The 14,360-nt window shown below is 42.5% G+C and overlaps 1 protein-coding gene across 3 annotated transcripts in view; it reads left to right on the top strand.

Annotated features, from left to right (window-relative positions):
* Nucleotides 1–298: 298 nt before the first annotated feature.
* The window catches only part of GABRB3 (gamma-aminobutyric acid type A receptor subunit beta3), a 279,016-nt gene continuing 264,954 nt past the window's right edge, over nt 299–14,360 (top strand). For 2 of the 3 annotated variants that reach the window (XM_075535697.1, XM_075535696.1), the window contains exons 1-3: nt 1,172–1,251; nt 1,377–1,468; nt 1,703–1,770. In XM_075535697.1, the coding sequence (XP_075391812.1) occupies nt 1,172–1,251; nt 1,377–1,468; nt 1,703–1,770 (240 nt within the window). Of the gene's footprint in view, nt 379–1,171; nt 1,252–1,376; nt 1,469–1,702; nt 1,771–14,360 lie in introns of those variants that run through there. The other variant, XM_075535698.1, reaches the window with a different exon arrangement.

The raw sequence follows: 14,360 nt of genomic DNA, 5'->3' as shown, positions 1-14,360 counted from the left end.
AGGGGTGGTGGTAGGAACGAAGGTTAAAAAAGCAAGGAAGAAATATATATATAAAGATAGTATATTGATTGTAAAAATAATTGTTTTGCTATGCAATGGATTGGACCTTGTTAGGCAGAAAAGACCTGGTAGGGGTGGGTGTAAGGAGTGAGGGTGGGGAGGAGGTGGGAGTGAGGGTGGGGGTGGAGGATGGGATGGATGGGTGGGCTTGGGAGGAGAACAGGGGCGGGGATCCCGCATTGCCTCTAGAATAATCCGTGAGGTGGAGGACGATCCTCCAGGTCGGATGAGCGGCGCCATGTGCCCGCGCCTTCTGACTCTCCTATTACCTATCTGGCTGTACTGGATTCTCAGGACCCTAGGCTCCGAGCACCACAGGTGAGGCAGGGGCTTTTCTCTGGCCCCCCGCAGCCTTCTCGGGTGGTGGTTAAGAGACATTGCGGTGCAAGGGAGTGCTGCAGCACCCATTGACTGAGCTTGCACAGCAGCTGGGTGGGGGGAGTAGTGAGGGGGGATCTTTTGGCCTGGGGAGGTGGCAGGGGAAACCCAGGGCCAGGTGGGGTGGGATGGGGTGCTGGATGAATGCTCCCTTGGCGTCAGGGCTGCCTGCGCCGCCTCTGGCCCCCTCTTGGGGCTGAGCACCGGGAGCACCGTGGAGCTGGTGGCTGGCTGGTCTCTCCACACAGCCCCATGCCGCGCAGCCGTGGCTCCCTCCAGTGCAGCCCAGGCCTTGCGTCATCTTCAGCAACCCCGCGTCGGAGATCCCAACTTGGTGGCTGTAGAGAGGGAGGCAGGCCTGTAGCTTGGGCCTGGGGGGGTGGCGGTGTGCGTGTGCGTGTGTGTGGTGTGGTGTGGTGTGGTGTGTGTGTGTGTGTAGGAGAGAGGGAGAGAGGGGGTGGCGGTGGGGAGGGGGGGGTACCAGAGCCACTCTCCAGCTCCGCCTCTGCTTTGGCTGCCTCCTCCCCTTGCACTGCCTCCTCGGGCTCTGCGCCCTCCCCACTGCTCCTCCTTTCCCTGGTTGCCTCTCTCCCTCCTGCCGTCCCCCTCCGTGTCCTCCTCCGCTCGGGGCCAGCGCGGCGGTGGCGGCGGCAGCTGGAGCAGCAGCAGCACGGGTTTCGGGTAGCGGCGGCGGCGGGGCGCCCCCTCCCCCGTGCCGGGGCGCGGCGGAGGGATGTGGGGCTCTGCGGAAAGACGGGTTTTCGGCCTCTTCTCGGCCCCGGTTCTGGTGGCGGTGGTGTGCTGTGCCCAGAGGTAGGGTCGTGGGTGGGAGAGCCGAGCGGGCCGGGCGGCCGTGCAGCTGCAGGCGTGCGCGCGCCGGGCGCTGGCTGGGGAGCCGCAGACTAATCCTCTTTGTGCCCCCCGCCCCCCCCCCCCAGCGTGAACGATCCCGGGAACATGTCCTTTGTGAAGGAGACGGTGGACAAGCTGTTGAAAGGCTATGACATCCGCCTGAGACCCGACTTCGGAGGTAAGTGGACTGGGAGCTGCGGCGGCGGCGGCGGCCAGCACGACCCACTGGGCGGGCTGCCTGGGGCGGGGGACGCAGCCGGCTGGCGCGGCTTCCTGGGGCTGCGGAGGCCTGGGGGTGGGGGGTGCAGAGGGGGACAGCAAGGCGCTTCACTCCTTGGCCTGCCCCTCGCCTCCGGCCACCTGTGCTCTTTGCCCCCGCCCCAGCTGGTCTCTGTGTCGCCTTTCCCCGTAGGTCCTCCGGTCTGTGTGGGGATGAACATTGACATCGCCAGCATTGACATGGTTTCCGAAGTCAACATGGTGAGTGCCTGCCCTGCCAGGGCTGGACCCGCGCCCCCGTCCCTTGGCCTGGGACCGCGGGAGTCCCCTGCACCGAACAGAGGCCTTCGCCGCGGGGCGATCTTTGCGGGGCGCAGAGGAAGCTGGGTTCCCAGCGCCAGCCTGCTGTGTGTGGAGCCTCGGGTCGCCGTGACTCTGGGAGCAGGCACACCCTTCCTGCGGAAGGGATCCTGGGTTGGCTTAACGCCCCTCTTTCACCTCCCAGCGCCGGCCGTCTGTCACCTGCTCGGTCCCCAGCTTGGGGAATGCAACAGGCAAAGGGAACCAGGGAGACAGAGGAAGGGGTGTCTCGCGTATTTTCAGTCAGAGGTGCTTGAGATTTCCTTTGTTGTCGTTTGGAAGAGATTCCAGGAGCTGGAGAGGGGAACGAGGGGCCCGGTGGTCGCGTCGCAGCGGTCCTTTTTGGGTTGGTGGCCAGTGAACCCCCTCTGGGCCGCCGGGCCGCCCGGCCGCGCGGAATGCTGTCCGAGGTGCTGACGGAGTCGCTCTGGCGCTTGCAACGAGAGAGAGGGAGGCGGTGGTGCAGGCGGAGCTCTCCGAAGGGCCTCTGCCAGGAGAGCGGAGGCAAGTTGCGCAGTGTTCCCAGGGCTTGTGGTGGTGCTGACAGGGTTCAGTTTGAGAATCTGGAAAGTGGGGGGCAATAACTGAGGCGCGGAGAGTGTATCACGGGCTCTGCCAGGGAACACTTCAGGACAAGCCAGCAGGAGGAAAATCGACGCCTTTCATTTTCTAGTTGAACTCAAATGTCATGGGATCTGGAAGCAGGTTTAATTCTCTGTTGAGTGTCATTTTAGGAATTATAAGATTGAGTATTTGAAATATTTTTCCCGGGAAAATCATTTGGCATTTAAAAATTTTTTAAAATGTAACATTGAGAAGAATTTAGGTAGCACCAATAGAGCAATGTTTCTCAGCTGTCATGTGTGTCAGAATCACATGGACAAATATATTTTAGTTGCACACCCCCAGGTTTATTACTCCAAAACATTCTAACACCCCTGCAGTGGAGTGGAGTCTTGGGGTTTCTTCAGGTGTTTTGAGAAACATTGTAATAATTTATAGATATGTGAGCACATACAAATAAACAAAAACTGTTGTATAAATGTTATCTAGCAGGGTATATTTAAAATATGTGGTGCTATGAGATTTTAAAAAATAAGTCTCTGATCACAATAAAGTATTTTCATAAAACATTTAAACAACTTTAAGGTTTAAAACTTACTATATGCCATTTAAAAATGTCTTTTTCTTTTAATGTGCATTTGATGGTCTCTAATGAACAAATTAATATAGTCACTATTTACTTCCTGTAATCTAATTTTCTCCATTGAGAACTTTACATTCTCTAGAGAAGACACATTAATACAGAAGTTTATTATATCATTATGTATAAAATTATTATACTGGGCATATAAGGAAGAGAAAAAAAATGTTCACGTGGCCCTTTGAGACCCATATACTATATTATCATACCTAGGAAAATGAGAAGAATATGTTTTTGTAGGCCATTACAAATTTTGAGTTCTTTTTAAAAATAAGCTATACAGTGGTTTTTACATGTTGTTGCTATTTAAGACACTTAAACACTTCTTCAATACTGCCCTAATCAATTTACTATAAATTGAGATATTATAATGTGATTTGGAGCCAACAATGGAAAGATTAGAGATATAGTCTACTATGTTGAACAATATTTAGTTAAATGCATTCTCTGTAGTTAATAATTACAGATAACAGTCACAACATACACTTATAGGTTTGCTTGTTTATTTGTTTAATTTTCATCATGGTAAGTTTTGTAGTTCTTCAAAGATAAATTTATTCTCAACAAAATTTGAGAACTGATTGGGTTGGAGACTGAAAGTTATTGGGAAAATGCAAGTATAACCCAGTTGAAATATCTTCTTTCCACAGGCAGTTTGGTCAACACTACTCTAGAAAACTAATTTCCAACATATTTGATCATGATAATTCTGAATCAGAAAGTTCAACTATAACAATGATTTTAATTTTCAGACATTACATTTGTTAAGAGAAAAAACAAAATATGTAGTGTAAAATTAGAGTTACACCTTACTCACAATGCTTAAAAAATTCTATTTATGAATTTCCTTAATCAAATTACTAGTAATATAAAACAAATTTAGTGTTGCATAGTTTAAGTTGAGCTAAATAAGGAATAACCTTGATTTCAGGGTGCTTTAATTTAGAGGAGATAAGTCAAATGGTTGTCACACACAAAAAATAGAAGGTGTTAGGTTCCATATTAGAGAAAAAAGTGAAAGGAGCAAACAGAAGAGAGCTTTTCATTGGGGGTGGGTGTAAAAGTCAGTGAGTGAGTGAATGAGAGAGAGAGATAGAGAGACATTATTTCTGACTTAAAAAGTTTTAGGAAGGAAATTATATTTCAGGTGGGTAAATAAAAAAACAAACAAACAAACATTATACTATATGGTAGATTCTGACTCATAATGGCTTTTTCTAGGGTTTTCCAAGATTGTAAATCTTCATCGAAGCAGATGATCTAGTTTTTTTTCCCCTGCAACAAAACTGGTGGGTAGGAACCACTAACCCTGAGGTTAGCAATCCAGTGTCAAGTGGGTAGGGGGATGAATAATATTGTGAGAAGCCCAAGTGGAAAAGAGACTTGGGTTAGGAAAGGAAATGACAAAGTTATGGATGAATGGATGAGTAGGCTCCGAGGTTTTGTAGAGGAGATTCAAGAGATGAAACTAAGGAACTAGGACAAGTAGGCCTTCTTGGCCATGCAGAGGATGGCGACCTCTCATTTCTAGGAAATGGAAAGCATCTCTACTTTTTGAAGTAGATGACTGATCAGACTAGAAAAGTAGAAGGTGACTATTTTGTAAAAGATAGAATTTTAGACAGGGGAGCTAGATTGCTGAGCGGAAAAAATCCGTAATAAAGTATCATTGGAGGCACGCATGGAAATTTCCTTCCCAGGTTACCATAGCTACACTTTTGAAAACATACGCAGTGAAAAATAAAGAACCAAAGTTTGAAGTAAGGCTGGAGAGATATAGATGGGCTGTTGCTTTTCTAGTTGAACAATTAAAACAAAAACACAGTCTTTAAGCCATCATTCACTTTGTTGCCACCATTCACTTTGTTGTTTTGTGGTGGACCACCTGAGCCAATTACATTCCATGCAGAGAGGTCAAGTAAGAAAGTTATATTGACTCTCTGGGGCATCTTCAAAGGGTTCATTTTGGTAGGTTTTTTTCAAAGGACATAGGGCAATCATGAGGGTTTATTAGAAAGTTTTAAGAAAATTAAAAATGGCATTGATGATAAAAAGGTCAGGATAAAATTGTGCTGAGGAAATTTTTTTAAAAGAATTTTCATTCTGATGACTTACTTGCCCATTATTCGAAAGTAGCAAGGGCTAGCCTATGAGAATTTCATTGGGGCATTTTATCCCATTCCCTTACACCTATGGTCTTGTCTTCTCAGACTTCTTTTTGTTCTGCAAATTCAAAAAACATTTAAGAGAAACATGACTGAAGTCCCTTGATGATACCAAAAGTACAATTTGGATGAGGTATAAATAGCAGAGTGCAGAATTCTTCTGGGAAGGGCAAGAAAGCTAAAAACACTGCCTTCAGACGTGTATAGATGTGGGTGGAAAATATATTGAGAAACATTAGTTTCACATTTTGAAACTTTTGTTTAATAAAGGTTTTTATGATTTTTAACTTACCTCATATATGTTGAACAATTAGATAAATAAATATTAAAAAATAAGAAGATAAGGAAACAATGAAAACAAAAGCAATTAAATAATTTTTACTGAGAAACAACATTTTAGGGTAGATGGCATGTAAGCTGCTAACCACAAAGTCAGCAGTTCAGATCCACAAGCTAGTCGGGAGACTAAATATGAGGCTTTCTGCTCTCATAAAGATTTACAGCCTTGGAAACTCACAGGGGTGGCTCTATTCTGTTCATAAGATCTCTATGACTTGTCAGGAAGTTTTGTAGTATAGCATGTGATTTTAAAATCTGAATTATAATGATCTCACTTGATTTTAAAATTCAAAGCAAAAGCCATATTACCTTTTACTTTATTAACTATAAAGTGTTCAGGACATTAAATTCCAATTCTAATAAAAATTATTTCTACAGCTTAACATATATTTGTTATTACTCTACTTAGTACCTTACAATTAAATTACTGATAATAAAAATATAATTATAGGTTTTCCTCCATATCTTGTATATAAATTATAAATATATGTATGTCTTTTATGAATTAGAATTCCTTTTTTAGTAACATAATGGGTATCCTTGGGTATCATGAAATACATTAGTTCTTTATGTTAGTTCTATTTTATTCATTTCATATCTGTAGCATTTTTACCTTATAAAATTCATTTTTTTTTATGTTTGGGTGTAAAAGAAGCATAGCTGTTATTACTTGCTACAGAGTATGCTATGGTCCATGATGACCTTGTATATATCAGAATGCAATGTTATCCTTTCTCCAGGTCCTGTCCCAGCTCTGTGAACTTTGATGTTTTAATTTCATTGTTGAGGCTATTGCTCGGTCCATCTCATTGAGCGTTTTTCTTGCTTCATGGGCCTTTTTAAAACACGATGTGCTTTTCTTGCAATTGGCATCATATGGTAAATGAGAATCTAGTTAGCACACTTCAAGAAGCAACTTTGGTGCTGCATTGCTGTGAAGTCTTACTGATGGTTGTCCCAAAAGGAAGAATGCATCTGACATAGAAACAGTCCGTAGGGTGCCGGTAGAGGAATCTGCAATCAATTAAGGTCGTGGCTCTGAAATATGACAGGACTGTGACTGGAGTGGGAAGCCCTGAAGAATGGCAATCCTGCGGGTAGACAGGCTTATTTTACGGATGCTGAGCTACTTGAGTCGGGGGTAAGCAGGGTTAAGGAAAATATGCATCTCACTGCTCAGCAGTGACTGATTGAATGCGTTGTTCCTGCCATCAAGTCCACTCTGACTCACAGTCCCCTGCCAGGTCAACCACGGCTCTGACCCTAGTGGGAAACAAGCAGGCTATGTTAGTGGGAATGCATGTTGCTTGAGGGGTGATAGGAGCCCCTGAACAAAATCAAGCCCTAGCCTGACCCAGCATAGCTCCCTACTGTCATTACCTCATGGTATCTATTAGATGAATGAAAAGTGTACATTTTATTGCCTCCCCAAAAGACTTCCTTCTTTAAATGTCTTATAACAGAGTCTCTTAAAAATTAGGTTGAAAATATCCTAAAAATGGAAAGACTTAGATAAATATTAAGGAGCCCTGGTGGTGCAGTGGGGTATATGTTGGGCTTCGATCTGCATGGTCGGTGGTTATGAAACCATCAGCAGTCTGCCGGGGAAAGACTGGGCTTCCTATTCCTATAAACAGTTACCATCTCGGAACCATAGTGGGTCGCTATGACTCAACCATGACTCAATGGTGGTGAGTTTGGTTTAGTTACATAAACATTACAATTATCAGGGAGACAGAGCATCTGGGGAGGGAGAAGGCTGCCATATACTGATAAAGTTGTATATGAGACAGATTTCTTACTACATAGATAATGATTGGTTCAGAGCTCTTTCTAAGTTTAATCGTTCTATATGCAATGCATATGCATCTGTATGCATACGTGTGCACACACATATATGAACACTTTCACTATTACTTAACGTCTTCTTTTGGAAAGAGAGGAAACGTAGAGTGGGAAAGAGAAGAGGGTAATCCTGGTCAAAGTTAGTTAGGATCATATCTAGAGAATGTAGCCTTTAGACATCTTTGACATGTTAATCAGTTCCTTCTACACCCTACTTCAGAATCTGGAGGCTGTTTGTCATTAATGAATTCTGAGTGGGCATACAAAACATGTGAGGACTAAAGTTGGTTCTGAGGCAAGGAGAGTTGAGACTCACAAATCCAGGTAATATCCTGAATGGGTTTGGGGCGTTGTGGGTTCTATTTCCAGGTTATGGAGACTTTTAGCCTTACGCAGGTCACCTCACATCCAGTAATTGGGTCACAGACTTCCCAGATGCCCTGTGGCTTGTTGGAGGAATCAGTGCCATCCCTGAGGGATTAGAGCTACAGATTCCCACACAAACACACCCATAGGAACACAAGTTAGAAAGCGATGCCATGCTGATTTGCGTCAAAGAGGAAAACGGTTCATTTTCAGAGTCTGCATATGTGGTATCATTAGCAGATTAAAGATAAAAAAAGAAGTGCTCATTATAAAGAAAAGCTGGGGAAAGACAGCAGAAAGGAAGTATTGTCCTGACACAGTTGGGTTTGGAGAGCTGCTTGTATGGAAGGCACTCTTGGGGTAGGGTCCATCGTGTATGTTACTGTACTTTGGAAGTGAGACTGCATATTGGAGGCCTTACTTTCACGGACAGTACTTTCCATGCATTAGTTATGATCATACATCAATGCTGGGGCATTGATAAGAAAGCATGTAATGACCCTCAGAGATGGATGAGACTAATACCTTACATAATGTGCTCCTTAAAGAGGGAGGTTTGCCTTTAATATACAGTGGATAGTAGATAGTAAGGGGAGCACAAAGAAAATGCTTTTGTTGTTGTTGTTGTTGCTGTCTTTCCCCTCAGGGAAGTTGTAAAGCTTATGTTGCTACATCTCTTAAACAATGGATATTATAAAATTGTGCTGTGGTGAACAAACTCTTGCAGGAGTCTGTGCTGGGCTCAGGGATTCTATGGTGTCTTGCATCGAAGATGCTCAGTAAGCATTTGGATTGAAGTTTTAGTACAAATCTGCTTATTTACATGTAGTTAAGGAACAAATACTTCCAGCAGATAATTGAATCTCATTTGACACATTACGGCTATTCTCAGTTTTCAACGCCAATGTTTGGTTTTGCCCAAAGCAAAATGCACTGATTATATTTCCTTAGATGAGCTGATGGTAAATAAAACAAGTTAAAAAATAGCTGTTGCTTCTTGCTATATGAAGTGAGTACTTGTTTAGATGGCTGGCACTGAAGTCAGTAAAGAGTATGGTGTAATTTTGATTAATTGGATGCCAGCATAAAGGGATTGCAAGGATTTTAATACAAGAAGAACATCTCTTGTGGAAATAAAGTCTCAAGTCTAGGAATCAAACTTCTTGATTTTTAGCAGTCAAGCAATATTGACTCAACACTTGATTTCATATAGTCTGATGTCTGTGATGATGATTATTTTCTCCCGCTGGTAACAGAATCCTTCTAGGATGCATTGGTTTGTTTTTGTAATGTTCTTTCTTGCAACTTCCACTAAATGACTGGGTGGAATAAAAACCAAACTCACTGCTATCGAGTCAATCCTGATTCCTGCTGACACTATAAGGCAGAGTAGAAATATCCCTGTGGATTTCTGAGATTGTAACTGTACAGGACTAGAAAACTTCATCTTTTTCCTGAGGATTGGCTGGTGGTTTTGAACTGTTGACCTCTTGGTTAGCAACCCAATATGTAACCACTATGCGACCAGGTTTCCAAATGGTAGGACTAAATAAATGAGGTATTTGCGGCCCACCAAGAAAACTGGACAGCTTGCTAATGAAGCAAATAAGATACATGACACCTCTGTGGAGGTGAGACCATGCAAATTAAGTATATGGAAACCTAAAAAGAGGACTGGTCAGTTTTCCCATCTTGTTAGCTTAAAAGGAGCCATCTCAGAAGTGGAGGAGGGGTACCTTACTACAAGTAATAAAGGAGAGCTTGGAGTGGAGCATGTCTTATGAATCCCTAAGAACTTCCTAGACATAGGAGCAAGAGGGAGTGGGTGAGGAGAGAAAGGAGAGAGGGAAGGAGAGAGAGAGGGAAGGAGAGAGAGAGAGAAGGAGAGAGAGAGATTGCTGTAACATGAAAGAACTTGAAATTTAACAGAGCTGGTGAGAGATTGTGAGAAGCAGCAGAGAGAAGAGTAAAATACTGAAGCACTCTTATAAACATTTTTGTACGAGTTTTACACAAAGGTTGTTGGTGCAGGTGCAATCAACAGCGACGGAAAGCCATAGCTTATGTACGATGGCTTCCCTGTTGTCACAAGGCAGAGATTAATTAAGCCCCCAAGGTCCCTTCCTTTTTTTGTCTCTTCTTTTTTTATCTATTTTGACACCAACCATTCTCTCCCAATGTAGTCACTGTAGATCTATGCTGGGTTCCATAATCCATTGCTACATGGTACTCATGGACAATACTCACAATGAAGGGGTTAATTGGGAAGTTAATTGATTATCACAAGTCAGGATCCGCAAACAGTAAGGATACAGTCATTGACAGTTCTGTCAGCAGCCAAGTCTCTCTCTCTCTCTCTCTCTCTCTCTCTCTCTCTCTCTCTCTCTGGGGTTCTCATTCTCTTAGCCATGTGGTCCCTTGATCTTTGCCTCCATGGGTCCAGAAGCCAGCCTACCTGTCACTCCATCCCACAGTTCCATGGTGTCTGGTCAGATAAAGGGAAGACACCCCATAGTATTGGTGCTGCTCCTCGGAGCCTGTGTGCGACTGTGATGCAGCCCGTCCTGAGAGCCTCTGCCACTTCAGACAGAGTTCTTGAACATACCCTTCCAAGGTCCCAGGGTTTCTCTCTTCTCTGATTTTGCTTCAGAGATGACTCATCTATATATCTGGGATGGAGTTGGGGTAGGGTGGGATGGGAGTGTTAGGGGTAATGAAAATTCACCAATCATTTCATTAGTGTTGCATACACCCTGTTTGCATAGTTCCACCCAATCATTTAGTGGGAGTTACAGAGACATGGATAAAAGAGCCATGTTACATTTCACTCCACCAAGTGTGCGACACTGTGGTCATGAAGTGTAATGAAGGAGGCCTAATGGTGTAGTATGGAGCCCTGGTGTCCTAGAGGTTGCATTGGGGGCTTGGTCCCCAAGGTCAGCAATTTAAAGCTACAAGGCCCTCTGTGGAAGAAAGAGAGGGTTTCCTAATGCTGTAAACAGTTGTAGTCTCCAAATCTCACAGGGGCAGTTCTACCCTGTCCTGCATGGTCACTGTCAGTCTGCACCAACTTAGTGGAAGTGGGTGAGGTTTTTGAGTGGTCGTGTAGTGGTTTTGAGTGATTTTGGGTTGGGCTGCCATCCAAAAGATCAGCAGTTTGAAACTACCAGCTGCTCCATGGTAGAAAGATGAGACTTTCTTCTGCTGTAGAGAGTTACAGTCTCAGAAACCCACAGGGGTCATTCTACCCTCTCCTACAGGGTCTCTATGTGTTGGCATCAACTTGATGGCAGTGAGTTGGTTTTGGATAGTAGGAAATTGTTGATGAAGATGTTCTAAACATCAATTCACCCAATCCACTGCTATCGAGTTGATTTTGGCTCGCTGCAACAATATAACTGTTGCATAGGGTTTCTGGAGCTTTAAATCCTGAAAGAAGTGAACTTCCTCTCATTATCTTTCTTCCACAGCGAGGCTGGCGGGCCTGAATGAGCTGTCTATTGCACTACCAGAGCTCCAAATCTCAAATGGTGGTACATTTTTACCCTAAAAGTTTTGAGTTTCTTTGAAGGGCATTGGGGTTCTTTGTCCAATAGTGTGATTATGAGTTAGAACCGATCAGATTGCAGCAGACCCAGCTTGAGGAGAGTAGAAATTAAAAAAGAAAGGTGAAAGGGCACATATGGGGAACTTGCAATAGCCATTCAGAGAGTTAAAACTAGGGCTTCATAGCCATTTTTATTTGAAGATCTAAAATTTTTCCTCTTCAAATTATACAGTAAACATATCAGAACACATTTTAACATATATATATATATCTCAGTGGATAATTCATGTTGAATGTTTCAGAGGCAAGGTTGACTCCAAGCTTCTTTAGAAGAAAAAGTCTCTCAGGTGCACAGATATGCGTTTCAGTGCACAGGTGAAGAAGACGTTGTGCCGTCTCATACCATGACTGGAACATTTTAATTTTCGTAAAGGAGTTTGAACTCTGACAAACCCATTTTGGGCTTCAGAGCATTCGGATCTCCGTTTATTGTCTCAAACGCACTACCAGTCAGTTGATTATAACGCATAGTGACTCTACAGTGTGCAGTAGAAGTTCTCTTGTGGGAGTCGGAGGCTGTAAATCTTTATGGGGCAGAGAGTCTCCGTTTTCTCTTGCACAGCAGCTGGTGGGCTCGGATGGCTGACCTGCGCACACTTAGAAACACAGGGAACAAACCCGTCCTTTTTCTCCTTGATCCTCCAGGTGGTCTAAATGACCATCACTAGCAGTGGTTAGTGACACTTGTCACCTTGCCCTCTTGTATTCATGTCATGGCATGGCCATTATGAAACCAGTTTTCCAAGATGACTTTTGCTCTACGTGATGAGCCTCAGACATTTTGTCCATAAATAGTTGGGCTTTGACATCGACATTCATGCACCTTAGCTGCCAGTTCTCTGACTTAGAGTGCACAGGAACTCTGGTGGTTTTACACATTGGTGTAACCACCGGTTGATCTGCAGGTGAAAGATGAGGCTTTCTATTTTTGTAAAGAGTTAAAATCTTGGGAAACTACACAGGCAGTTCTACCCTGTCCTAAAGGGTCATCATAGAACTGAGTGGATGGCAGTGAATTTATGAACTTACAGTGTTACCTTTTTTTGTTTGAATTTAAACTGATTAATTTATGAGTGAAGCTGCAATGAATTATGAAAATGCTTCTCTTGTATCGAAAGACTAACCTTCCCACAATCACCAAAGAAAAATAATTCAATCCACAAATATATCTTAGATAATACTAAATGCTAAAATGTTCATATATAGATTTTCTTTAACGCAAAATAAACTATATAAACTTAATTTCATGCACCACTTTGGAGCATTCTCATATACTTTAGTAACATATTTTCAATATTGCTTAAAGGTTAACAATCCAGTCAAAAGGGAAGAAGTCATGTTCCAATTTTTAATATTCTCTGCTTTCTTCTCAGTTAAGCTCTTTCTCTATTTTATGTTCTCATTGTTGTTAGATTTTTTATTTCTTTGTTTTTGCATATTTTTCAGTTTGTTAAATTCTGGATGGGTGAGTAAGCTAGACTGGGTAGACTAGAGAAACAAATCTAGTGACACCCATATATGTATAGGAAAGAGCTATAAATTAAGAAGCTATTGTATATCAAGAAAACATCTTATCCCAGTCCTGATCAAGTCTATAAGCTAATGATACTAGTCCATAAGTCTGAAGCTACTCCATAAATCCCTCTTCCAACTCACACAGCCACATACAATGATGCAGAATGCAGGAAGATCACAGGCTGGTGGGTGAAAAGTCTTGTGTATCCAGTGGTGGTGGATGCTTATCTAAGACTTATGCAAACTGCATGGCTCATGAACAGGAAGGTAAAGGCAGAGAGAGAGGAAGTTCCCAGGATCCTCCTTATTAGAAGGCCATGCTCACCCAGGCTAGTCTCCAAATCTACATTTTTATATCTTCATGGTGACACAAAATTATGTAACTACCATAGTGAATCTGTAGATACAGTAATTAATGGCTTTTGGGGGGGTATGATAGGTAAAGTTGGGGGGATATGGAGAGCTAATAACAATGAGTACAATAAAGAAGAAAATGTTTTAAAATTGATTGTGGTAATGATTGCCCAGCTGGTCTTTATATAATTGCACTGTTGAATTCCATGACACATGGATTATGTGCTAAAACTATTTAAAAGGGGGAAAGACAAAGGCGTGATGTAGAACATTTTCTTACTTTATTGAGCCAATTTGGGATGATGATTTATAAATTAGTGACAAAACTTGCAAACTTAGAACTCAGAGATACAGCTTTTTCATACTGTGGGTTCTGTACAAACAATAAAAATTGCCTGTAGTTAATTTTTTCTCCTAGATTTTAGTCTCATATGAAACTAATTTTGTGGGACAAGAAGGGGGAACCGATCACAATTATCTACATATAACCGCCTCCCTGGGTGACTGGACAACAGAGAAGTGGGTGAAGGGAGACATTGGTCAGTGTAAGACATGAACAAATAATAATAATTTATAAATTATTGAGGGTTCATGAGGGAGGGAGAAAGGGAGTGGAAAATAAGGAGTTAATACCAAGGGCTAAAGTAGACAGAAAATGTTTTGAGAATGATGATGGCAACAAAGGTACAAATGTGCTTGACACAATGGATGGATGGGTGTATTGTGATGAGTTGTATGATGCCCCAATAAAATGATTTTTTTTAAAAGAAAGAAAAAAATATCCCGTTGGGAGAAAAATAAAAAGAAAGAAAATAGTTTTATATACATAAAATCCAAACAGTTACTATAAACTATTGTGATCAGATAAGAAATTTATTTAATTTTATCCTTTAAGAGTAATCAGATAGGGAAATTATTTAATTTTATCCTTTAAGAGTAAAAATATGGATGTGAAAATGATGAAATAATTAAAATATTGCCTATTTAAAATTATATAGAATAAAATGCATGGTGTGACTCAACCCAAATAACCAGTGATCAATCTAAAAATATATTCCAAAGCATTTTGCTCATTCCAGGCAGAGATATTGGGTAA

The sequence above is a fragment of the Tenrec ecaudatus genome, chromosome 17 (assembly GCF_050624435.1).
Source record: "Tenrec ecaudatus isolate mTenEca1 chromosome 17, mTenEca1.hap1, whole genome shotgun sequence".
Taxonomy (NCBI): domain Eukaryota; kingdom Metazoa; phylum Chordata; class Mammalia; order Afrosoricida; family Tenrecidae; genus Tenrec; species Tenrec ecaudatus.
Note: the sequence above shows the minus strand (reverse complement) of the source record. Positions and strands in the feature narration are given on the sequence as shown.